General features: G+C 47.2%; 1 protein-coding gene across 1 annotated transcript in view; it reads left to right on the top strand.

Annotated features, from left to right (window-relative positions):
- The window catches only part of B4GALT2 (beta-1,4-galactosyltransferase 2), an 875,541-nt gene that overhangs the window by 800,983 nt on the left and 48,782 nt on the right, over nt 1-25,776 (top strand). Inside the window, exon 6 of the mRNA XM_086936139.1 lies at nt 5,119-5,223. Coding sequence (XP_086792265.1) covers nt 5,119-5,223 — 105 coding nt within the window. The remainder of the gene's footprint in view (nt 1-5,118; nt 5,224-25,776) is intronic.

Genomic DNA, 25,776 nt, shown 5'->3' with positions numbered 1-25,776 from the left:
TACACCTGCTGAGCCAATGGTAGATCCATCTGCTGCACCAATGGTAGCTCTGCCCATTGCACTAATGGTAGCTAGACCTGTTGCAGCAATAGCAGCTATGCCTGCTGCACCAATGGCAACTACGCCTGCTGCACCAATGGAAGCTACTCCTGCTGAGCCTATGGCAGCTATGCCTGCTTCACTAATGGCAGCTACGCCTGCTGCACCAATGCCAGCTACGCCTGCTGCACCAGTAATACCTACTCCCATGTCACCATAGAACTGTACAAATCTGACGTTGTGCTGGACACCTGAGGCTGGTATGTGGCTTGCGTTCGGAGTGACCTGCCATGCACTGGCATGCATGAGAACATGGTGCGTGCTGGGTTGTGGTGCCTGGTTACGTCATCACATCCTGGCACTTCCGGGTGCAGCGCTGCGACACTGGCATGTGCACCTGAATATGGGGGGTGGTAGCGAGTGGTGATCACTCAAGGAGAGTCACCATGTTCATCTAGATGAGTTAGGATAGCGCAGAAAAGCCTGATGTGCTGCAGGCGGTCACGGGCAGCCTCAATGCGCTGTACAATTGTGGCTGCTGCTCAAAGGGCATTACTGCTTCTGGGAGTTTTATTCGCAGGCCACGAGGAGGGTGTCTTGGAGAACTGGCAACTGTGCTGCTGGTGGGGCAGCATAGTGTCGGCGAAGCCACGATCAACTGGCACAGATGTCATGTAGACTAATGGCTGGACCTCTGCCAGACACCTCTGGCAAGGATGCCTGTGTATATCTGACACCTTCAGTTAGTCCTGCCTTTTTAGCCAAAATCATGTTGCAATACGTGGCCTGCATTGTTGGTTTTGACATTGTGAAGATGTGTTTAAGAGGCCCAGCATCCACAGTGCTGCTGCCTAAAAAGCAGAGCGATACAAAAGGGGGTGGTGATGGACGGAGCATCTGAACCAATTAAACACTCACACCCAGTCAACAGATCTGGGTTTAATCCATCACTGTTCTTAAGCCCACTCTGCCACCCCAGTTCAGACATGGCCATAGGCAAATCAGTCTGACCCTGTGCCTCATGGGGAAAGTCCAGCCCGAACTGCCAAGCCATGCCTTCCCTGGACCGGAAACAAGCTTCCAAGGACCGGTTTCTGGCATTTCAGCCGTCCTCAGCCCGGCTTGCTTGAATACAGTGGCAAAGTGAGGAAGGGACTCACGTCTGAGCATACCCTGCCAACTTATGGCAAACAAAGCGGTACAAAAGGGGGTGGTGATGGACGGAGCATCTGAACCAATCAAACACTCACACCCAGTCAACAGATCTGGGTTTAATCCATCAAATACCAGAAACCGGTCCTCGGAAGCTTGTTACCGGTCCAGGGAAGGCATGGCTTGGCAGTTCGGGCTGGACTGTTCCCATGAGGCACAGGGTCAGACTGATTTGCATATGGCCATGTCTGAACTGGGGTGGCAGAGTGGGCTAAAGAACGGTGATGGATTAAACCCAGATCTGTTGACTGGGTGTGAGTGTTTGATTCGTTCAGATGCTCCGTCCATCACCACCCCCTTTTGTACCGCCTAAAAAGCAGAGACTGCTGAAGATACCACACATGGCACCGACACGTTGGCAGATGTACAGCAAATATAATCTGCAGAGCTCATTGTTAGTATTATAATGGACTAGGTGGCATTCATCAAGCACAGACAACTCGCTGCAAGTGATGTAGGGGCAAGACAGCTTCAACAAAAGAGAGGGGGACCAAGGAGCTTTTTCAGGTCCAGTGTCCATGCTCCTTAATTATAAATGTATACCAAAAAGGGGACACTGTTCCTAATGCAAGGTGCAAAAGTCACCCATGCAAGAGGGTGCAAAAAGTCACCCATATAAAAAATGGGAAAAGAAGAAAAAGAACAGAAATCCTAGGTAACAGCCCCCACCAGTGATAGGAAAACCATATTGTTGTCCTCTGTTGCCCTCACACACCCCGAAAGGTGTCATGCTTCATCATCGGGCAGTTGCTCCTCGTAGGGCCGGCGCTGCAATTCCCTATGGGTCCCCCGAAGGGTCTTTTTATCGGAGATCTTTTTACAGGACTGCCGGTTGATGTATGTGGGTGTGTGGGGTGTGGGGGATGGGTTTATCGTGTTCAATAGAGGGTAATATAGAGACGTGCAAGTGTGATATAAAAAATTAGGGTCACCATGCAGCGAAGGTAAACTGGTGTACCCAGAGCAGACTCAACTGCTGATTAAAATCTAGCCCCAATGGCATACTATACCCGGGGGTAGAACGACATAGGTCAACATGTTTCACGCCTGTATTGCCATAAGGATCGTTGGCGCTTCTTCAGGACCAGAGCTATAGTGTGTAAGGTGCACGTGAAAGACAACTAAAAAATACCCTCACATAAATCAGGGCGGCGCAGTAACCTGTATGCCCAGCTTCTGGCTACAACTGCATGGTGGAACCGCTCCTGATCAGTACCTGTCAGCCGACTCCTGGTACAGGCAAGAGCCCAAGGCCTGGGCAAAAAGGGGGTGGCCCTGCTCCTTCTTGGCAAGGATGGGCCCGTGCTTTGCCCGGAAGCTGCCTGCACGTTTCCCACGTCAGCCATGAGGTAACTCATGCAGTGCCTACTGATTGCACTGAAGAACCAAAACGTGCAGTCCTGACTGCCTATAGGGTACTACTAAAGTCAGCCCTGGAGGGACGGAGCCAATGCCAGGTTTTTAGGATAACAATATTTATCTAAAGGGGGATATGCTAATAATCTGGCTTGATCCAACCCTCCAGGACCGACTTTTGGGAACCCTGGCCTATACCGGGGCGGTTCCTCCATTGAAGGTGAAGGAGCATCTCCCCACTGCTATTTCAGCAGTGCAAAAAAATAAAATTAGAGTAACCGGACTTTATTACCTTTTTATTTTTCTATGCGGGAGTCGGGTCGGGCTGGGATCTGTGACACCAGAGCAGGTGAGCAGTGGTTTGGACTCCTGTAAGTGCACATGACGGTTTGGCCGGCCATCTAGGGCCGGCCAAACCACCATGCGCACTTGTCATGTTCTCCAAGGTGCTGGGTTGCACAGTCCCATGGAGGACATTCCCTGACTCCGAGGCACTGCCTGAGCTTCCAAACAGGATGCTCAGACCAATCATGATGCTGCTCGTGCAGCGTCTTGATTGGCTGGGTTTGAGTCTGGAAGTCTAAATGCTTCCAATGCTTCCAGCAGACAGAGGAGAGGCGTTTGGCGGTGGGAGAGGCGTGCGGCGGTGGGAGAGGCGGCGTGCGGCGGTGCAGCTAGAAGGTAAGTTTTTTTTTAATCCATCCCCTCTCCACCCTTGTCTCACCACCCCCGTTCCCAGACAGCCGCCACTGGCACTATAGTATAGTCAATACCACCTTCATCAAGTTTCAGCGCCACAGCAGCCTTCATTGGGTCCCTGTTAAAGGCGAGAAACTTATGCTGACTGGTATTCATGGTGGAAATATGGGTGTGATCTAAGGATGAGTGAGTGATGCTGAAAATCACAGGGTGCACTAATAATTACTGGGGGGTGGTCAAAATCTAAACAAAAATCATGGTGAAAAATGAAATGTGACCCTGTAGCCAAGTCTTTCAAGTGATGGTGCAAATCTAAACAAGCAGTCAAGATGAATGGGTGGTGATGCTCCTGTTTGTGGCCTGCTGGTCCTTTATTTCGGGTGACCGGGCTCTGTATCTTCCATTCGCACCTACATTGCGCAGCGAGTGTGCATCTAAAGCACTATTAAATGTCTGAACTTCTTTAATCACGAGGAGTCCTACTGCTTTTCAGCGCCTTCTGTTTCTTCTCATAACTAGTGAAAGGACGAAGGCAAGCTGCAGTCTGCCAGGGCTCTTGATTGTCAGGTGCTGTGCGATTTCTTCAAACGATGGATTGTCCATTCAGCCACTTGACTAAATATTTTTTTCATTTTTAATTATGATTCTAATATTACATGCACCATGATAGCAATAACCTTAAGGGGAACTGCAGGTGTTGGGTTTCACACTGGGAATTAGGGGGGTGCAAAATGTGTCTAATTTACATTTGTGTAATTATGTGATATTTTGGCAAAGTTACTTGAAATTATGCATAATTACGGAAAATGTAAATGCTATATTTTAGTGCAAAATGAAGGCGCATTTTAAAAAAAGCACATCGAAGAAATGCTGCTCGCTTTCTGTTGTTCCCGTGAGTTTGTGTACATTTTTACAACGAATGGAGCATTCACAGTAAATGTTAACCATCAATGGCATGTAATTATGTGACGTGGCAAAATGGCATACTTTGTGAATTTTGTGTAACAAACATAGTATAAAATTCCTGACATTATGTGAATTACACTGGTGTAATTTTAAATTAAATTTTGCCCAGGCCTACTGGGAATGCCTATGAAGAAAAACTGGTGAACATTCAAGTTGCAAGAAATCATAGATGCATTCTTGCTGGATAAGACATGGAGTTGAGGTAGTGTGGGCTGGAGTAACGGATGCATTAGGCTTTGTGGAAGATATTGTTTTTTAATTTCTTTCAGAAGACCTTAAGAGTATTGCTGTTTCTGGTGTGCAGGGCTGTTTCTTCCAGAGATTTGGTCCTTGCACAGAAAACCCTCTGTTCACTTGGAGGCGAGGGTCCTGCCAGAGAGCCATGGAAATTGCACCACACCTGGCTAGTGTGATCCTTGTTTTTAAGTTCTGTAGCCAGTTACATTGCTAGGTTCTGCAGACTTCTTTTGACTCTCTACATTATATATGGGAATGTAGTCGCTTACCAATTCACCTTCATTGTTTACTAGTTGCTACTCAACTATGCGTTTCAAGATTGCAATTAGAAATAACAGCAAAGGAAAAACCTGATCAGGTGCATTGTGGGATACATTTATTATGCAAATGAAGCTGAAGGCCACCTTTATCAACTTACAAAACTTTGAATATCTGCAAACAACGAAAACTGAGAGGAAATTATATTGTTAAACACATTCCTCGAAATACCATTAAAGACATTTGAAGTAGAGATGCCACAGTATGCTTGGGTGGAAGTTGAAATACCTTTAAAGTGTCTTCCTGCAGCTCTTCCCCATGCCTCACTCTTTCTCTGTCTCTTACCACAAGGATCACACTGAATGGGATGAAAGTGTCGAGGCCAGATGTACGGATCGGAAGGTACCGCATGATCAAGCATGACCGGGACAAGCACAACGAGCCGAATCCTCAGAGGTGAGCCATTGATCCCTCGATGAATGCGATTCAGGCATAAGGGGCCTATTTTTGAAACAGAGTACATCACTAGCCTGCTAAATGCTTGATCTGCTTGGTGTGTGTGCAGGGGCTGACACTGGTGCTGAGAGAGTAGACCACACTTAGGAAAAGAATTGTCTAATTGGCAAACCTTTCTATCCTGCAAGAATCACAGCTTCTTCTGGGTTGGGGATGAGGGTTTGGCAAGGATGGTCACCTATTTTCTTTTCTGTTTCTGGCACTGAATTCCATCAGTCTGTAGTAGTGCCCAAGCCAGCCTGTCCACAGGTAGATGGAAGCATTGAGGGGTGAAATTTAGGAATGAACATGATTTTAAGGTTCCTGTGAAGGGTTATAAGTAATTGCATTCCTGAGCGATTGCTCGATACACCTAGACCTTGTACCAATAAAAAATCCATGTTGAGTTACTTTGCACTAAAGTCAAGGAGGCAAAAGAGACACAGTTGGAGAACCTAGACCTCGGGATTTGGGGAAGGGGAGGGCGGGGTTTAACAATAGAATACTTTCAATTATTGTGATGTACCCTCTTGCAGAGCATCAAATGTTCTTAAATTCATACCGCTTTCTGACAAGTTCTGTCAGCTGAGAGTAACATAATATTTGCAGAGCTTGAGATCTTAAGGTAAGTCTTAGATGTCATACTGACAAGCTTGGCCTCTGAGCCTATCTTCTGATGAGGGTGAATGAAAATTAGCCATTATTACATTTATTTTTATTATCTATGATTTTGTCTTTATGCGGCAAATATTACACCAATAAATGATCTTATTTATCATGAGAAACTTTTAAAATAAGTCCATCCAGTGTATTATTATGTAGCAGGGCTAGAAAACTCAAGGTAAGCCAAATTGAGTGATTTCTTTCCTTATCACTTTAACATCGATAGAGATCAAATTATCTTTTATCATTTGTGCTGCGATTTCACCTGAACCAGTCAATTATCACCTACAATCTCTCAACAATCAGTAGAGAGACTCTCTTCTGTACCCATTTCCTGCAGCTTCTCTTTGCCAGCAAACTGGTTGGTTGCAGGGTGAGCCACTACACTTCCCCACCTCTGTTCACTCATAAGGATGCTTTCATTGACCCAGAGCGTACCAAAATCCAGTCTAGTTTTCAGGTTATCCATCGCTCAAATTAACAATTTAGATTTCCTTTTCCTAATCCATCACTAATCCACTTTTTTTTTTTGCAGAGTTTTATATAGCGCGAGCTTGACCCGAACCGAATCGGGTATCAGAGTGCTTTACATAGCACCAGTTACGTTACATGAGGACACACATTCATTTTTGTTAGGCACGGGAGATTAAGTGACTTGCCCAGAATCACAGGATGTTTGGCGTCGTTACCGAGACTCGAACCCAGATCCCCAGGTCCGAGGTTGAGCGCCCTAGCCGTTAGGCCAACTCGTCTTTGGGCTCTGGAGTAGCGTGCTGCTGTCCGAAAAGCGTTTCAAGACCTCCTCAGGGGTAGTAAGCGCTATATAAATACAATTACAATCAAATACAATACAGTTATGAATATATACTAAGCCTTTTTACAAAATAAGGAATTTCAGTGGAGATTATATAGTATATATATTATATGTCATTCTGAAGACCCGATTTTATACTACTATTCATTGGATCGACAATCATTCCCCTACTACATCTGTTCTAATTGCTCATTGAATATAATTTCTACAGTTATATTTGCTGCCTCCCAGTAGGGGGCAGGAATCCACCTCTGTATTACAAACTGCACTATGGCTTAGGGTATGTGTGCAGCAGAACTTTTCCATTTCTAGTATCCCTCTCAACCACTTGCGGTCACATTGTTCCCTGAGGCTTACCGTCTCCTGTATAGGATCAGCAGCACCTTCCTGAAGATCAGAAGAACCTTTTTATATTCTGCATCTGAGACACTTGTTATTTCTCATTTTACTTTTGGTACCAAGGAGCCCCTTATGCTTTTGTTTTGCATTTTTACAACCACGGAGACCCTTATTGTTATTTTTCTATATTTGCTACCAGGGGGTCCGTGATTACATCAAGTGCACACAGCCATCTTTGTGTCTTTTTTTCTCCTGTGATCACTGGAAGAACAACAGAAAAGAGGTGCAATCATTTTGATTCACCTGGCTCATTTGTGTAGTGCTTTTCTCAAATTCGAGTTCTCTTGGATGTCATTTTCTGTTTGTTTAGTGACTTAAGGCCTGATTTTGATTTCGGTCGGACGGGTTGCTTCATCACAACGGTGGCAGATATACCGTCTGCTGAAATATATATTCCCATTGGATATAATGGGACTTATATTCCGGCGGACTGGATATCCGTCACCGTTGTGTGGAAGTAACCCGTCTGCCGAAATCAAAATCAGGACCTTAGAGTTTTTCAATTCTTTGTCTGACCTAGTGTGTTCATGGTCTTAACCCCTTCGCTGCGGGAGTAATTCCCCCGCTGTGCTGAGGGGGAGGGGGGCGCGCACAGCACCTGCATGCTCATGACGAGCTCAGCTCGCCATGAGGCACGGCGCTCCTGTGCTCATGACGAGCTGAGCTCGTCACAGGTTCACCAGCTCCCCTGGAATGCTCAGCACAGCAGGGGAATTATCCCCGCACCTGAGCGTTCCACGGCTCATGACAAGCTGAGCTCGTCATGAGACCGTGCCTGAGCATGGAAAAGGTTAAATGAAAACAGTGATTGTTGTATGCGGATGAGTGGACTTGTTTTTGTGCTGTGCGTTATGGATGTTATTAGAGTAAGTGTGGCCACGACTTAACATCCAAGAGCAAAAAAGATCTTAGTTTCAGAAAAATTGCAGACTCTATGTCAGTATTAAGAATGATAAGGTAACTGAATAATTCAATCAAAAGAAAGTATCTCATTAAGGCAACATAAGCAAATTCATTAAAGTGATGCCTTTATAATACTGAAAACATACAAATGTAGGGACGAAAATGCCTTGAAATGGTAAAAGGTCTTTATAGCCCTGCTGGTCCTATCGCAGTTGATGAAGCTCTGAGAAGAAAAGACATTGCCTTCGTAGATTGGGTCAAGTGTTTATAACGTTGCTCACACTTTATAGATTTCTGAAAGATTGTGACAAATTCTTTTCCCAAAATCAATCCATATTGTGACCTTGAGTTCAGCTACCTAATGAAATGAGGACACGATTGGGAGATCAGATTATCTGAACTAATAGCCTACAGGGACTTGGGAATTGCATGTAAGTTGGCCTGTGAAGTAGGGAAATCCACTGCTGACTGTTCCATATATCTATCTACTAAATTAAATTGAATGAGTTTGCTCCCTTCATGTACCTGCTGGTGACAATTCTCTCAGAATGGGGCAAATTCACATTTTTACAGTTGTACGTAGTGGTCCAGTATTTCTAGTGAAAACCCATAGACAGTCTCCACACCAATTAAAAAAGCTCCATCACAAAACCCTACAACCATGCTGGTTGAAGTAGGTGTCCAGCCTTTCAGCATTGGCTAGAAGAGAATCAGGGCAATGAGACTGGGCTGTTGCCTGCACCTAACACTATATTTATGAGATGGAAATCCATAAACAACATAGATCTAAGACTGTCTAAAATATATGCTTGCAGTTATGTGCTGGACATGGACCGGTTTCAGAATCCATACCTAGCAGTTGAATGGTTACGGACTGTGTATGACCGCTTTGTTTGGCTGGCCTATAATACTTGTACATGTCCTACTTGATGGCTTTGTACGCGGGATGAATGAAATTGGGCAAGTTCACTTCTTTCCACTTATCAAGATTTTTCCTATAAAAATTGGGTTTTTGGGAAAAAACATTCATCCTCTAAAATCAAAGGATTTGCAAGCTATTTCCCCCTTGGGCACCGTTGTGTAATTTTAACAATCTTCACCACTTCACAAGGCTGCAAAATTGTCTACTTTAGATAACATCCCCTGGTTTGTGCTTCTATATTTTATAAAATGTAATTGAAAGTGCGCAGTGCACAATTTGTGACCGTGATTGCAGGTGGTAGACACCAGTACTCATTCTTGGGGATCAGGACTTCTTTTTTATTATCTAACTGACCCAGCACAAGAGAAAGAAACGCAGATGAGAGACAAAGATGAAGGAAAAGAAAGGCAGGCAAACAATGTCAAAGGGAGAAAGAAGAGAGGAAAAAACCTGCAAGTCTGAGAAGACGAGAAAGGAGGTCTTGGCAGTGAAAGAAAGAGCCATGTAATAGAAACAAGATTGGGCAGTCTTGGTATTGAACAACACTGGCGTTCACCAAAGCTGGTGGTAGGTTCCTTGCATTTATAAATTTACAAATTAAACACCAAAAGCACACCTGTAGCGGCTGGCATTGATCGTGGGTGGGGGGTGGCCGTGAGGGAGAGTGTCGCGGGGGTGGGGGGGATCGTGGGGAAATTTAGAAAAAAAGACAGTCCAACTTAACTTTCCGCCTGTTCCCGCTTCTTCTCGGCTCCTGCCTCTGACAGGAACAGGAAGCAGGCAGCCAGGCTCCCTCACCTAAGCCAATCACAATGTTACAAGCAGCTTTGGGATTGTTCTGGACGCCGCCCAACCAGGGGCTAATGGGGTGGCCATGTGCTCCATGCTAGCTGCAATGCAGCCTTCATGGTGAAGGTCGGAGTGTGCATGGCTTGTTTGCGCAGCCCGAGAGGGCTGACCAAACAGTCTTTGAGCACTGAGTAGTGGTCAAAGAGCAGAGCAGCAGCGCCTGCCTGCAATGCGCAAAGCAAACATAAAATGGTAATAACTTTTAGTAATTACCATATTATATTTTGCCTTTCTCGCACTGCGAGCAAGCAGTGAGGTCACTCTCCTCCCCCATAGTGGAGGAGCCGCACCCTGCTGTAAAGGCACCTAATTAGATCGTGGAACTTCACCTGATTGTGCACACACTGTCACGTTGTGGGCTAGGGTGGGGAAAAGGAAAGAATGGGACGGAGTTTCCACAAGCTGAGGTAAAACAAAAAAGTGATACCTGCAAATTGTTGTAGGTGTACAAATAATAACACTTAAAGGGAGAAATAGATAGGCTTAACCCCTTCCGTGCTTCGAACGTCCAACGGTCGTCGCGTGCACTACCTCGCTGGTGCTGCGCACGACCGTTGGACGTCCGAATCCCGTTAGCGCGATCGAACGTCCGCACTGGGGCGGAATGTTCGACGCGCTAAACGGGTTAAAGATCTATTTCTGAATGTATATAATTATTGTAACAATTATTCAACATGGGTCTCCTGTATGAACAAAGCAAGAGTTTGCTCATATGTATAAAACAATCTGGAAAAACTGATAAATAGAAGTGTGGTCAGCTCAGTGCTTAGGTGTGCTGCATGCTTAGAAAAGAGTGTGAAATTAATAAAAACCTATTCAAGCCTTTAGGCACCAACAACTGACAAGGAGAACCAGAAAAAGGGTCAGTCCAAAATTAAGTTTTTGGTAACAATCAGATATCAGATCTACACAATCCTCACAATCCACTCTTAATACATTGACGTTTCAACCCATGTTTGTGCAAATCAAGGGGTCACCATCAGGGCAGAGATTACATTTAAGGCGTATGTGAAATAATATTGGAGAAGTAGACATGCCTCAGGAGAGTACCTCACACAAATGCCTACAGTCTAACCACATTATTGGTAAATGACTGATAACCGTGATGTGCTTGAGTGTTCAGGTAAAAGGAAGAAGAAGGACTCTCACAAATCAGAGTCTGCCATTAGGTAAGTAATGAGACCCCACCAAGGTCATCAGAAAACCATTTGATGCTGCAACAGAGCACCAGTCCCTGTCCAATGCACACTGATAAGTAAGGTAATGTAAGGAAGGAGCAAGAAAGTGTTTTTTTGATTGTATAGGGAATGCTCCAACTGGCAAAATGCTATTTTGCATGCAACCTTGAAAAGCCTCATACTTTTCCTTGGTTTTTCTTTGAATGTTTTAGAATGACTGCCTCTGATACATATAAGTAGCTGTCATGTAAATTTGAAAAATAGCTTCACAGTCCATAGCTAATTGTATACCGACACATTCTAAAATGATATCAATCAAGAGCGTCTGCTGTTACAGGACTTTGTGATTCTTACCCAAATATATCCATCCATATTTGCAACTTACCTTATAGGGGCGTGCATCCTCTAACTTTCTGTTTCTATTCTTATTTTTGTATATCATTAAATAAAACTTTTTTAAAAGGAGAATCTTTGTACAAAGTAAATCAACCCAAGAACAATTCTAAGCCGCATCCCAGATCCTAGCAAGTAGTAAATTAATCTTAAGTCCAGTAGGGCTGCGGACTGGTGTTTCCTAATGGTGGAGGGGCTTGGGTGTGATTAGTAAGGGGAGATCTTGGATAGGTAGTCCTTTTTTTTATGCAGGATTAAGTTGCATCATATTGAAGAACTGCTCGTCCCTTGCATACAGACCACACTTTGGTGGCAATGGTAAAAACCTGTTGCTGCAGCCAGAGAATGCTTCTCTTTTGAAGGAACGCCCAATTTATTTGATGAGGCCCAGGCAGTATACACAGTAAGTCTTCTTTAAAGTTTTTTTTTGTCCAACTCCTCGTATACACTTTCTCTTGATTTACATTAAAACGATTGCTTGTGATGATTGCTAGATATTCCCCATCAGATTATCCGTGAGCCTGGTAATACTGATAGAATTTGCTTCACTGTCCTGGAGCGATGAAATCTCTTCGTCTGGACGCAGGGCTTATGCCAGAGCCTAGGTATACTGCTACACTATACTTGTGAATCTTGGATCCTTAGCCCGTTTTGGTCAGTCCTGACCCACATTTGCAATAATACTGCAACTACGGTATTTCATCCGAGTTGGCAGAGGGACATCAGGTCTTACCTTTGGTGCCATTAAGTCAGGTTACTGTGTGTTTCAGCTCAAGAACCAGAGAGCGCTCTTTCTTGTGCAGCCGGTGGTTGGTGGTGCTGACAAGAGCCGATGGAAAGTGAACAGGACCGTTCTACTTGCCTTTCTCTTTCACCCCGTGAGGGTCAGAAGAGCTCTACTCAGCCTGAACGGGAAAGGCTTGGCGCAAGTGCCTCCAATTGTGTTGTTCGTGTCCGCTTGGCACTGTGGACGTCAATTAGGGCTAGCTGCCCCGGCTTGCCCTCTGGCACCACCTGCAGTGCCCTTACTACGTTTGATCTCAAGGGTTAAGAAAGAAGCGGAAAGACCAGAAAGTAAATTGGGCCCATAGAGCTCTGATTACTTTCTTTAGTTACTTATGCTCACGAGTATCTAGGATGCTTTTGAGGAACTAGGGGAGAGATCCTGTAATGTCTGAGAGGGATAAAGAACGTGTGATTTCACTTCCATCACTCAGACATTTCAGTGAATGGATATTCATGCTTGCCCCGCCCCCGAGCTATGGATCAGTGTAGGCGAGTCTGCCACACCCGTGGCTTCAGAAACTCACTAAGCAGTGGGTTATAGTGAGGCTGAGAGTAGCACCTGCAGTGGGGGAAAGAAATAAGGCTCATCACAAGCCCACAGCACAAACAATACTTAAAGCGAAGAGCAATCCAAAACAGAAGATTACTAGAGGCTGCTGGAGAATGAAGGTGTATTCCCTGGGAGGATCTGACAAGGCAGCAGGCATCAGGGCCAACGTGGGTCCCAAAGCTGTAGATAGTCCACCCTCATCTCTACTAGAAGTGTCCCCCTCCCTAATAACTGAGTTAGGCCGGATGACGTTGAGTTCAGGCTGGCCCTAGAGTTCATGTTACCTCAAGCAAAAATGCCCAGCTACACCGAGCCACACCTTGCGGACTAGGGTACACAAAACCAGGAGAAAGTCACAGTTAGACCTTATACTACATACCTTGCAGCCTTGAGTAGAACCCGTAGCCCTTATATATTTTACAAGGTACATATATACAGACTTCCCAGCTGCTTACATGTTAACCTAATTGTGTATCCATCCCCATGTCCCTCGGTACAGACATCGGGCAATGATGAACTAAAAATCAATGCTCAAATAGATTTCTTTAAGTAGTTAGGTACTCACATTATTGTTATTATTTGCACTTCAAACTCATTAACTGGATGTGAATTATATTTAGCAGACGCCTGCGTGACTCAGTGTATAACATGAGTGAATGTGTCAACTCTTTAATGGCATTTGGAAGCAGACCCTTGCATGAGCGGCACATGAAAGAAAAATATAATGAATACGTGGAAAGAACATTCAGATGTTATTATCACCTCCTGTCAGTCGCATGTACCTCTTTCGCACTTAAAGGATTAATTAAGCTTAGAGCTCAAAGTGAAAGCATTTTAAAACAAACCGATGCCTTCATTAGCACTTTTAAAACGTGTACCTTTAATTGTCACCAAGTTAATAAATGAGTTGCTTGTATTTTTTTAGTGTGCTGTTTGCAGTTTGGTGAGAGGGGGCTTTGGACAACAGTCAGACATGTTGCCAGTAAACACCTTTAGCAGTGGCGGCTGGCATATACCGGGAGGGACAAGCTGACATGTGCGCAAAATTGAATTTAAAAGACTTACCGAACAACGTCCTCGGCTCTTCTTTCGCCGACGCTCACAGGAACTGGATGCTGCAACTCCTTTAACCAATCCTGGAGCGGGTCTCATGCTGTAAGAGCAGCGCCCTGATTGGAGGGAGTGGCTCACTCATCTCTCCACAGTGCCCCGGAGGCCTGCACTTAGTCTAACCCAGTTAGAGGTTTCATGTCTGGCTGGCAGTCGCAAGACGGCTGGTCAAAGGGACAGGCACACTTTAAACAGTGCCTAGCCAGCCCACCCTCCTCCCTGCTGCTGTCACTCAGGGGCACCACCCCCATCCTGTTCGGGACACGATGAAAAATAAAATGGTCTTTATTGTTCATCTCGGGGGCTTTGGGAGGGAATTTAAGTGGGGCAACGCTCCTCCGCTCCAACGGCCTTTAGCAATGGTGAGACAGTGCCTGACGATCACTCGCCATAACAATAAAAGAGTAGCGTTGGGATCAGTTGGTTTCCTTTGATGAAAGGATTTCGACCCCTTTTTCTCCTGCCGCCCTGGGCAAATGTGTTTTTGTGCCAGATTGTAAGGCTGGCTGTGCATGCAGAGGTGGCACACCGGAATGGTATGAGGTCCTGGGTCACTGATGATGGTTGTAAGCAGGGCTGCATGGCTTGTGTCAGGGTCACGCAGAGGGCACTGGAGGATGATTGTGCAGCCTGGGCACAAACCCAAGTGGGCCTGCCCCAACGTGTGTGGTTACCAAGGATGGTGACATGGACAAGCCAGCAGCCACTCCCCGTCTACTGAGAGACTTCCTGGAAGGATCATAAAGAAGGAAGACCGGTGGGGTAAATGAGGAAAAGTAATTAGCCCGAGTGCATTGTCAAAAGTAGTAGTAGCCAGAAGCAGTCTTAAGGAGCGGGTATGGCCTTTACTAGCTGGTTCTCCCTCGGTGAGCAGGGTAGTGCCCTCCTGGATTAGAGTGCCTGTCCTTTTATGGGGTGCAAATTGATGGTCCTGTCTGGGCATTCTCTGCGCATGCAGGAATAAAATGAATACTCGTACAGTCTCTTGCGGCAGCTGATAGGTTCAGACTGAGGATGCATGGCAGCATTGTGTACAGATAATACTGAGTGTGAGGCCTCTATGCAGACAGCAGGTCCACTGACCCTGTTCTCCTCAGGCAACATCAGACGTGTAGCCTCCAGGCCTGCAAAAGCTGACCGCATTCTCTGGAAAATCCCTTTGCCGAAGGGAGGTCATTTATCACAGGGTTTGTGCACTTTTGTATGTCAGGATATTGTATGTAGCAATTTTGTTTACAAAAATATCATCCCATTGTGTATAAATGTAATAATATATACTTAATTGGGTGTACATTTTATATTATTTACTTCAGTTTGTGTAAATCTTATGTTATTAATTGTTATTGGGGCGATATATTTGTAAACAACATTTGAGCTTGCCACTTGCCTGCGGCCTCTAGTTCCTGCTTGTTTCAGACTGATCCAGTGATACCTCAGCTTCCTGGGTTTTCCTGCTAGAGTTTTCCTGACCAGGTTTTCCCACTCACTGTTCTTCACGCCAACAGAAGTCCTGATGCCTGAAAACATGCCGAAGTCAGACCACTACTTAAAAAAACCTTGCCGACCCCAGCGATCTCAAACATTACTTCCCAATCTTCCTGCTCACATTCCCAGCGAAGATACTGGAAAAGATCAATAACAATCAATTCATGACACTCCTGGAGCAGAACCAGCTACTCAACACCTGCCAATCAGGCTTCCGCAGCAATCACAGCATCCAAATCGCCCTGATCGTAGCTGCCGCCAACATCCAAACCCTTCTCAACTCTTGGTGGCCATCGACACAGTATCCCACCACACACTGACCGAAATACTCCACCACTTCGGCATCCAAGGGGACTCTGCAGAGGAACCCAGAGGATCCACCTCCCACCATTCACCTCTGAACTCAAGGAGATCACCTGTGGTGCCCCCAGGTCTCATTCCTCAGCCTCATGCTCTGAAACGCATACATGACCCTGCTGGCCAACATCATCAGATTTTACGGTCTCAACATAATTTCCTACGCAGATGGCCCCCAACTCATCCTCTCACTCAAAGACGACCCCACCCGAGCCATCTTCCACAGATGCATGACAGACTGACTGGCTGAAGAACAACTGAACACAGACTGATATTTTTATCCTTACTAGTGAACGAGGAGATTTGTTTCTTCTTGGCTACTTTTATTTTAAAATGTACAGCTGCCAGGAAAAGTATTGTACTTTAATGTTGTTTACTGACCTGTCTGTACTTGTGCTATACAGCTGCCAGGGTTTATTCACGATGAAATTAATGTTATTATCCCTGTCTGTATACATATGTTTTATCTTTCTTTGAATTTTATATCAATGTCTGTATTAAGGTGTTTATGCAGTGCCCCACAGTATTGAATGATTATTTAATAATTTTAATATACAGTCCCCAGTAAAGGCCTAGTAAGTAATTTCTATTGATTCCCAGTTAGTCCATGTAAGAACGTCGTGTATTTTATAAGAACATGTTTGACCTATAGAGGCATGAATACCTTCCACTTGCTGCACTTTAGCTTTTTCCCTTTTTCAGGAAAGATTATTTTGTGATTTTAATATTTCAATTGTGTTTTTGCTTGTATGATTTGTATGTACAAATCGAATAAAAGCTTTTGAACATGAACATGAACATGACAGACTGACTGGCTGAAGAACAACTGAACACAGACAAGATGAAAGTACTGATCTTTGACAACAGTAGCAACATATAGAACAACTCCTAGTGGCCATCAGACCTGGGATCCACTCCAACTTCCTCCAACCATTCCAGAAACCTCGAAATCATCATTGACAAGAAACTCACCATGAAATCATAGCTCCACACTGTCTTCTCCGCCTGCTTCCTCACTCTGCGCATGCTATGTAAGATCTTCATGTGACTACCCCTACACACAAGACGCACTGTGACACAAGCCCTCATCACCAGCCGAATGGACTACGGCAATGGCCTCTACGTAGTAATCACCACACACATCCTATAGAGACATCAGACCATATAGAATGCCACAGCCAGCTTCATCCTTGCCCTTCCCCGACGAACCCACATCCCACCCATCCTCAGAAAACTCCTCTGGCTCCCCGTACAGAAGAGATGTCAATTCAAGCTCCTGACCCACGCAAACAAAGCTCTACACAACCACAGACCAGCCTACATTAACCACCACCTGAACGTCCACCGAGCATCAAGAAGACTAAGCTCCACCTCCCTTTCTCTTGCACATACTCCCCACATCCACAGAAGCAGAAGCGGAGGATGATCCTTCTCCCACAATACGGCAAAGCCTCTCCAAGCACCCCCAGAACATCACCTCACTTCCAGAATTCTGAATGGACCTCAAGTCCTGGCTGTTCGAACAAGCCTCCAGGACCTGGAAGTGCTGGGCTACCCTATCGGGCGATTAGCCACGCTTTATTAGTCCTGATTGATTGATAGTATGCGTTGCTGTTTGCTTCTCCCTTTTTAGCAAATGCAAGCCTTCCCGATTTAACCTAAATAGAGACCAGTGCCTAAATTAGTGAGACAACCTACCCAGGTACCTACTCTGACAAGTGTAATATGATCTCTTTTCCACGTAAGGCAGGTAGAGTTCCACCAGAGATTCACAGGATCCTCTTCAGCGTGTCTGGTGCCTACGGGTTCTACTTCTGTGAGTGGGCTGACCGCAGGCCGCTTGATCTTCTTAGCACCAAGTGGGGGATGGAGGACCAGCCTTCTGTCCATCTGGCAAGTGGAAGGTCAATGTGCCTTCTACACTGATGATCATCTGCTCAAGGATAGTGGGTGTAGGTGGAGGTAGCTCCCTTCTCTGTGCTGATGGCTGGGCTGGCAGAGCATGGTCCCCTGATGACAACACCTACTTCTGGCCTTAGGCGATAGATTGGGGAGGCACAGGAGTTCCAGAGGCTGTGGATACCGGCTGCCTCAGCCATTCTGGTCTTACCTTTTCCTTCTCTCAGGGTGGCGACAGAGACGCTTTGAGGCATGGGCAAAGTGGGCGATTGCCCAGGGCCCCCGCCTTCCAAAGGCCCCATTGGTAATGTGAGCCTTCTATCCCATGAGCTCACCTTTCTCAATTTTTCTATATTGCTTCCTTTGGCAGAAACACGTCTGTGCCCTCAGAAGCAGCACCCATCGGAGGAAGAGAAGTAAAGGCGTTTACTGACAGTATGTCTGACCGTTATCCAAGTCCTCTCTTTCCAGTAACAAGCAAACTATGCACTAAAACAACACGAGCAGCACATTTCATTCACTCAGTGACAGTCAAAAGTACACTTCTCAAAAGTGCTAATGAAGGCACCTGTTTGTTTTAAAATGTTTTCACTTTGAGTTCTGAGCCTACTTAATCCCTTAGGTGTGAAAGAGATACATGTGACTGGCAGGAGGTGAAGATCACACCTGAATGTTTTTTCTTCTTATTGTATTGGCGCTTTCCTGTGCCACTCTAGCAGTCTCCTAGGAGAAGGGAAAAGTGTAGTGTGGGACTGTCAGAGGCGCAGGTTCATCCCTGCACTATAGTGGAAAGGCTCCCTTTCCACAGCCATCCACCCCAGTCTTGTCAGGAGCACCTCCTTTCACTTGTATAAATCCATGCCAGACACATTCTGAAGCACATGAGTGAGGCTTCGGTGATGGAGACACTCAACCGAGCCTTGTGATTGGCTCTTCAGCCTAAGAGGGTACCAGAGGGAGGATTCTTTTCATCTGCAACACATACAGTGTTTCCTGTCTTATCACCTTACCTCCTTTTCACTCTTCCACTGTCTCCTTTTCTTAATTTCCCTTGCTCTCCGTGCTTCCATCTCTCTGTCTCTCTCCCTCTCTCTCCACCCGCTTGGGGCACCCCTCAACTTTGCATCCACTACGATCTTTCACTGCAGCAGCACCCACAGTCAGGCCCTAAACATTTTGTTGGTGACCTGAAAGCCCAGATGAGGTATTTTAGTTTTACTGTAGTCAGATACACCTCATTGAAGGTAAGCTGAAGAGGTAAATGGTATGGATTGTTAAATTAAAGGGAAGCATAGTTAAACTGAGAAATAACAAGCATTGGAAATGCAATAGGTCTCGCATTAGAAAAGTTGGAGCTATTGGTCTTGTAAATGACAAATATTTTATTTATTTGTTGGTTTTTAAAATAGCTAAATTGATAGCTTTGTCATTTACAATGCCAATAGTTATAACTTTTGCGAATGTGACACCTATAGCATTTGGAATGCAACATTGCTAGCCATAAGTGAAGGACTCTAAAGGAGTGCAGGAGTAAGGGACCGTGAGAGAGGCTTACCGGTGGAATGAAGCTGAGAGGAGTTCAGCGCTGTATGCAAAGTATAACAAGTGTCTAAGGGGAAAGGAATTAGACAGTTAATTACGGTCATATTGCCCAAAAAAGGGGCTGCCATTATTGCGGAAAAAACTTACCACGAGGTGGGGCCAAGGGGAGTATTGAAGACGTCTGTGGGGAGAGAGGGGAGAGTGAACTGGGGTATCAATTACCGAGTGTGCAGTGAAAAAAGGGTGCTCTAATAAACGAGCTTACCAGCGGGAACAGTGCCCTTGATGGATAATTTGCGGGAAGGGAAAGTGCACATAAACAATTGACACATAAAAATTGAAGGCGGGTTCAAATAAATAAAGCATGTCTGGAGCCTCGAATATGTCGCGCATCTATAAGGGCTTACCCCACAGGAAGAATTGCAGGTCCGCAATGGGGGTCCTTGCTAGGCGTGAGAGATCTTCACGATACGCCCTCAGCAATGTGTTGTCATAATAATAAAGCCGCTCGCGGTCACATGGAAGCAAATGACCAATGGGCGCGCGGCAGAAAGTGTCGGCCATTTTGGGTTGGGAGTGTAATGAAACAATATATGGACAGACCAAAGGTGCATGCAGAGCGCCTGCGGCGGCCCTCTTGAGGGAACTGGAGCCAAGGGGTCCACAATATGGATTGAGGGCATACAGAAGAAAGAGCTTGGAAGCTCTAAGAGTAAGAGTGGTGCAATTCGAGATACCGCAGTGCACAATCACGCAGTGAACAATTTCAAATGGGCCAAGCAACATTTAGGCAATGTCATAATTGAGCGACATTAGTAATTTGAAAGAAAACAATTTACAGTGAACCTGATAAGGTGAAAATCGTAGTAGAAAGAAAAACCATGAATAAATTGTAAATAACCAGTCAGAGTCATGTACAGCTTTCCAAAAGTCAGTAGTTGTCCAGTTACACCAATGGACATAAAAGAAAAGTTCCAATAAGCAGGACAACGCTGTAGCCTAGATCTGGGAGGTCCAGTCTTCGGTACAATTCAGGCCAGTGTGCAGGGGGCGGAGCGGGGAGAGGGGAGAGGTGCGACACGGCAGGCAGAGTAGGAGGAGGAGGGGGGAGGAGAGTAGGGGAGGCACGGCCTAGCGGCCGTGCAATCAAGAAGTGAGGGGGCGGAGCTGGGGGAGGCAGTGAGAGAGAGAGTAGGCAAGGCAGGCGGCTGGGGGCATGTGCACGCGCTTTTAAGCTCAATGCGCATGCGCATTGAGCTTAAATTTCTCGTTCACTGCAAGGAATCGCCACGATTCCTTGCAAGTTGGTTAAAGAGTGGATAAGCCCCCATAGTCTCGCAAGCTCGATGCGCATGCGCATCGACAGGCGAGACCTAAAAAGGGGGCTCAGGAGATTTCCACCAAAATGATTTAATGTCAGGGAATGCAGGGATAGATTGGTGTAGTGACAAGAAATATCCTATGAAATAGCCGTCTCTCTCTCTCCATTAACCTATGTATGGAAAAGTCAGCAACTTGTACTTGTTAATTTGTTCTTGTGGTGAATTTGGTGGTGAAAATAATAAGTTATTAGCTGAGCAAACTTCACCCACTTTCCCCAAATCTAAGATTCCTAAATTCATGTAAACAAGTTAGAGGTGTGGGCCCTGCAATCTCTATTGAGGTCGTATGTGGTTCAAGATTTCACTCTGTGGTGGCCATTTGTTGGTGTGGCTTTTGACCTCACAGCTATCCAAGAGACCTGTTACTTTCAATAATCATGCAGTTAGGTGCTCCTTTCGACCCTCGACCCTGATCCAGGCAGGTCGCTACCCACGCTGTGCAGCGCCAGCAGCCTGTGCCCGTGTCCTAGCCCAGCTACTGCTGGGAGATCGAGGACTGCCTCCACCCGCAGGCTACTACCTGCGCCTCATCCGTGGTGGCCAGTGGTAGGCCCTTGCTTTGCTCTCTCGCTTTTGCCCGTTCTTGCTGCTGTTGCCTGAAGCTATGATTGTTACTTGTGCGCGTTTGTCTCCCCCTTCATTCCCCCTGCTTTGTTCTGCCCATTTTGCCTTCTGTGTCCTACGCCTGTTTTTGCCGCTGTTGCCTCATTCTAAAATTGTTACTTGTGCTCGTTTCTCTCCGCCTTTCATTCCCCCTGCTTTGTTGTGCCCGTTTTTGCCTTCTGTGTCCTTTGCTGATCCCGCTTTTGCCTGTCTTACTGCTGTTGTGGCCTGTTTCCCTAATTGTTTAGTTGTGCTCGTTTTTTCGCCCCTCTTCACCCTCCCTTCTTTGTTGTGCCCGTTTTTTGCCCTCTGTGGCCTTCTCCGGTCCCGCTTTCCCGCCGCTGCGTCCCCTGCGACCCCGCTCCCATTCGTCCACCCTCCCCTTCCAGCTGCCTCCTCCCTCCCACCTCCCCTTCTTATGGCAGCCGCTGCGCGGCCGTGCGCAGTGGGCGCGCTTATGGCAAGCCTGTCTGTGCTGGACCGCGCCCAGCGCCAGAACCCCTGGCCGCCACGATGCCCGTCTCCACTACGACTCCAGCACCCTCCACGCACTCAATGCCGGACGAGATCCCACCTGCTGCCTGGCCGCCCCGAAGCGCACCCAAGGGCCCTTCTTCTGCCGGAACTGCAGCTTCACCAGCATCTGGCCCAACAACCCTTCGACCAGGAAAAAACCCAACCACCTCAGCTGCATCCTTCTCAACACCCGCTCCACCTGAAAACATGCCGTCGAACTCTGGGACCTGCTCGACTCAACCTCCCCAGACGTCACCTTCCTGACAGAGACCTGGATAAACCCCTCCTCGGCACCCGACATCGCCATAGCCATCCCGGACGGCTACAAGATCACCCGCAGGGACCGCACCAACTTAATAGGAGGAGGAATCGCCATCGTCCAAAGAAACACTCTCAGAGTCTCGACCAACACCGATGACACCCTCAGCACCGCCGAACACCTGCACTTCCAGATACATACCGACCCCAACACTACTCTCAGAGGAACCCTCGTCTACAGACCCCACGGACCCCGACCACAGTTCAGCGACTCCATCGCCGACTGCGTCAGCACACATGCCCTTGCCTCCATGGACTACATCCTCCTCGGGGACCTGAACTTCCACCTCGAGAACAACAACAACACCAACTCCACCACCCTGATCGACAACCTCGGACTCAGACAACTCGTCACAACACCCACCCACTCCGCCGGCCACACGCTTGACCCCATCTTCTCTGCAAGCTCCCATGTCACCTTCAGCCACACCACCGAACTCCACTGAACCGATCATCGCTACATCCACTTCACCTTCCGGAAACCCACCACGCACCACCGCACCCAACAGATACCCCGCCGCTGCTGGAGCAAAGTCACCAAAGACCTGCTAACCACCACCCTCGCCCAGAACCCACCTGACGAACCCACCGACCCCGACACCGCCGCCCACACCCTCAGACAGTGGTTCAACGACTGCGCCAACACCCTCTCCCCGCTCAAGAAACCCTCCAAAAGCCACACCAGCAAGAAAGCCAGCTGGTTCACTGAAGACCTCCAGTCCTCCAAGCAGACCTGCCGAAAGCTAGAGAAGAACTGGCTCTGTGAACGAACACCGGACAGCTACGCAGCCACCATGAACGCCACCAGCAGACACCATCCCCTCATCAGATCCGCCAAAAGGGCCTCATTCAAAGACCGCCTAGACAACAACGCACACAACAGCAAAGAGCTCTTCAACATCGTGAAGGAACTCTCCAACCCCAGCTCCAACACCAATGACATTCCACCTTCGCAAGACCTGTGTGACTCGCTTGCCACTTTCTTCCACCGCAAGATCGCAGACATCCACGACAGCTTCAACCCCACAACCACCCCCACTACCACGGAGACACCCGCACCCACGACCACCACCCACACCAACCGCCTGCTCTGCTGGACCAACATCAACGGCGACGACACCATCAAGATCATGAACGCCATCCACTCCGGATCTCCGTCAGACCTTTGCCCACACCACATCTTCAACAAAGCCAGCGCTGCCATGGCACCCCATCTGCGAAAAGCCATCAACATCTCCTTCGAGACAGCAACCTTCCCTGAGAGCTGGAAGCACGCCGAGATCAACGCCTTACTCAAGAAACCCAAGGACCTCAAGAACTTCCGGCCCATCTCCCTGTCCCCGTTCCCGACGAAGGTCATTATGAAGACCATCAACTAACAACTGACCCGCTACCTCGAGGAGAACAACATCCTGGACCTGTCCCGTTCTACATGGCACCGCTCACCCACGTCGCCTGACTACACGACCTCAACATCATCTCCTACACCGATGACACCCAACTGATCCTCTCCCTCACCAAGGACCCCCACACCACCAAAACCAACCTCCACGGAGGAATGAAGGCCGTCGCCGAATGGATGAGGATCAGCCGACTGAAGCTGCACTCTTACAAAAAGGAGGTCCTCACCCTCAGATCAACCCCTTCGGCCTGGAACGAGTCCTGGTGGCCGACCGCACTGGGAACAGCTCCTACACCCACCGACCCCGCACGCAACCTAGGGATCATCCTCGACTCCACCCTCTCCATGACTAAGCAGGTCAACGCCGTCTCCTCCTCCTGCTTCAACACCCTCCGCATGCTCCGCAAGCTCAACAAGTGGATCCCCAATGAAACGAGAAGAACAGTCACCCAGGCCCTTGTCGGCAGCAGGCTGGACTACGGAAATGCACTCTACGCAGGAGCCTCGGCCAAACTCTTGAAAAGGCTTCAACTCATCAAGAACGCCTCTGCACGCCTGATCCTCGACATTCCTCGCCGCAGCCACATCACACACCACCTGAGAGACCTGCACTGGCTTCCGGTCAGCAAGAGGATAATGTTCAAGCTCCTCAACCACGCACATAAGGCACTCCAGAACACCGGACCAGCATAACTCAACAGATGACTCAGCTTCTACACCTCCACCCGCCAACTACGCTCCGCCGACTTCTCCCTCGCCACAGTCCCCTGCATCCGAAGAGCAACCTCCGGCGGCAGATTGTTCTCCCACCTTGCCGCAAAGACCTGGAACACCCTCCCCATCCACCTTCGGCAGACCCACGACCTGCTGACCTTCAGGAGACTCCTCAAGACTTGGCTTTTCGAGCAGTAGCAGCATTCCCCTCCCCCAGTGCCTTGAGACCCTCGCCGGCAAGTAGTGCGTTTTACAAATGTATTGATTGATTGATTAAACCAGTCTCTTTCAGTCATTGGCTCGAGAATTTGTCAACTCCTTATTGGTTCAGCCTAGTGGATCATTCATCAATTACGTAATTCTATTGGCTGTTGGCGTGTATTTTTCCACCTGCACTTGAGCCCTTGCTTTAAGTTGCATGATGAAAACTTTACAACTCTGTTCATTATTGCCTGGTCCCTTGTCTGTATCTCGCTCATCTCATCTTCTATGTTCCCTCAAGCCCGTCACTCCCCTCCGTGCTCTTCTTATTCCCCCACCCATCTCCCTCTCATATCTCCCCTGCCCCCTCTTCTTCCCATGTGCGTTTCAAGCTTCCAAGTCCCACAATCCTCTCGTAACCCTGCCGTACCCTACCCTCTGTGTGTCTCTTTTCTACCCCCATCCCATCCCTCCTAGAAGCTTCTCGTAAGTGCTGCTAGTATAGGGTGTTTTTGTTGTTAGATGTAAATGAAAAGCAGGCTATAGTGAAGGCTCTTTTGCCTTCAGTCCTATCCCCTTTTTGTTCCTATGTAAAAATAAGGTCGGGTGGTAAGGGAGCCTTCATTATAGTCCTTCCTTTCCCTGTTGTGGAAACTGAAGGAGGATTATATTGACGACTTCGTTACTAGCCAACCTTTACTTGAAATAGAAACAAAAAGGGAATGGTTGTGCTGACATGGGACCCTCAGATACAGTTCGCCTTTTTTTCTTGTCTGCCTTTAATGTGGAGGAATATTAAGCTCAGATCTGTTGTCTTTGCTAATGCTTGTTTTACTGGACACGGGCAAATCTAAACCTGCTACTTCAGACCAGCACGTGAAGACAATACCTTTTTTTGGTGACTGGCAGGCCCAGTCAAGGGGGTCTATCTAGAGTTGCCTGACTCTGTTGAAACATGATGGAGTACCCTGCTCGACAAGCTCTCAGTCCACCCGCTTATGTGGAGATGGGCGAACTTTAACTTTTCTGTCAATGGAGTCCCCATGGGCTTCGTTGATGCAAAACGTCCTCTGAGGCACTGACGGAGTAGGGCTGACGGAGGAAGGACATGACATGGCCCACCCTATATGGTGCGTGGTGTAAAGATTTTTTTCTGTCCGTCACCACCAGGTAAAACCTGGCAGTGGTGGTGTGGGGGGAGTTTTGTGTGTGTGTGTGGGGGGGGGGGGGGGGGTAATTATTTTTTTGCATTTCAAAAACCAACACTGGCTTCACAAGTTTTTTCCTGAAAAACAAAAAGTTGAAAAAGTTTGGTGAACGCCCATTAAAACTGACAGCTGCTGTTCATCCAATTTTTTTTATAGTAAAAGGAACTGCAGTGACAGAGGTTCTTTTCAATGTACAAAGATGATTGCTGGGCTGGCAGTTATCTCTAAATCTGAGAGACTCTAGTCCATTAAGATGGTGGCAGTAATGTCTTCCCTCACCCTGTTGGATGGCGCACCATCGGTCAAACTCGCAGTCAGGT

This window comes from Lissotriton vulgaris, chromosome 1_1 (assembly GCF_964263255.1).
Source record: "Lissotriton vulgaris chromosome 1_1, aLisVul1.2, whole genome shotgun sequence".
Lineage (NCBI taxonomy): Eukaryota > Metazoa > Chordata > Amphibia > Caudata > Salamandridae > Lissotriton > Lissotriton vulgaris.
This window is presented reverse-complemented; position numbering and strand designations above follow the sequence as displayed.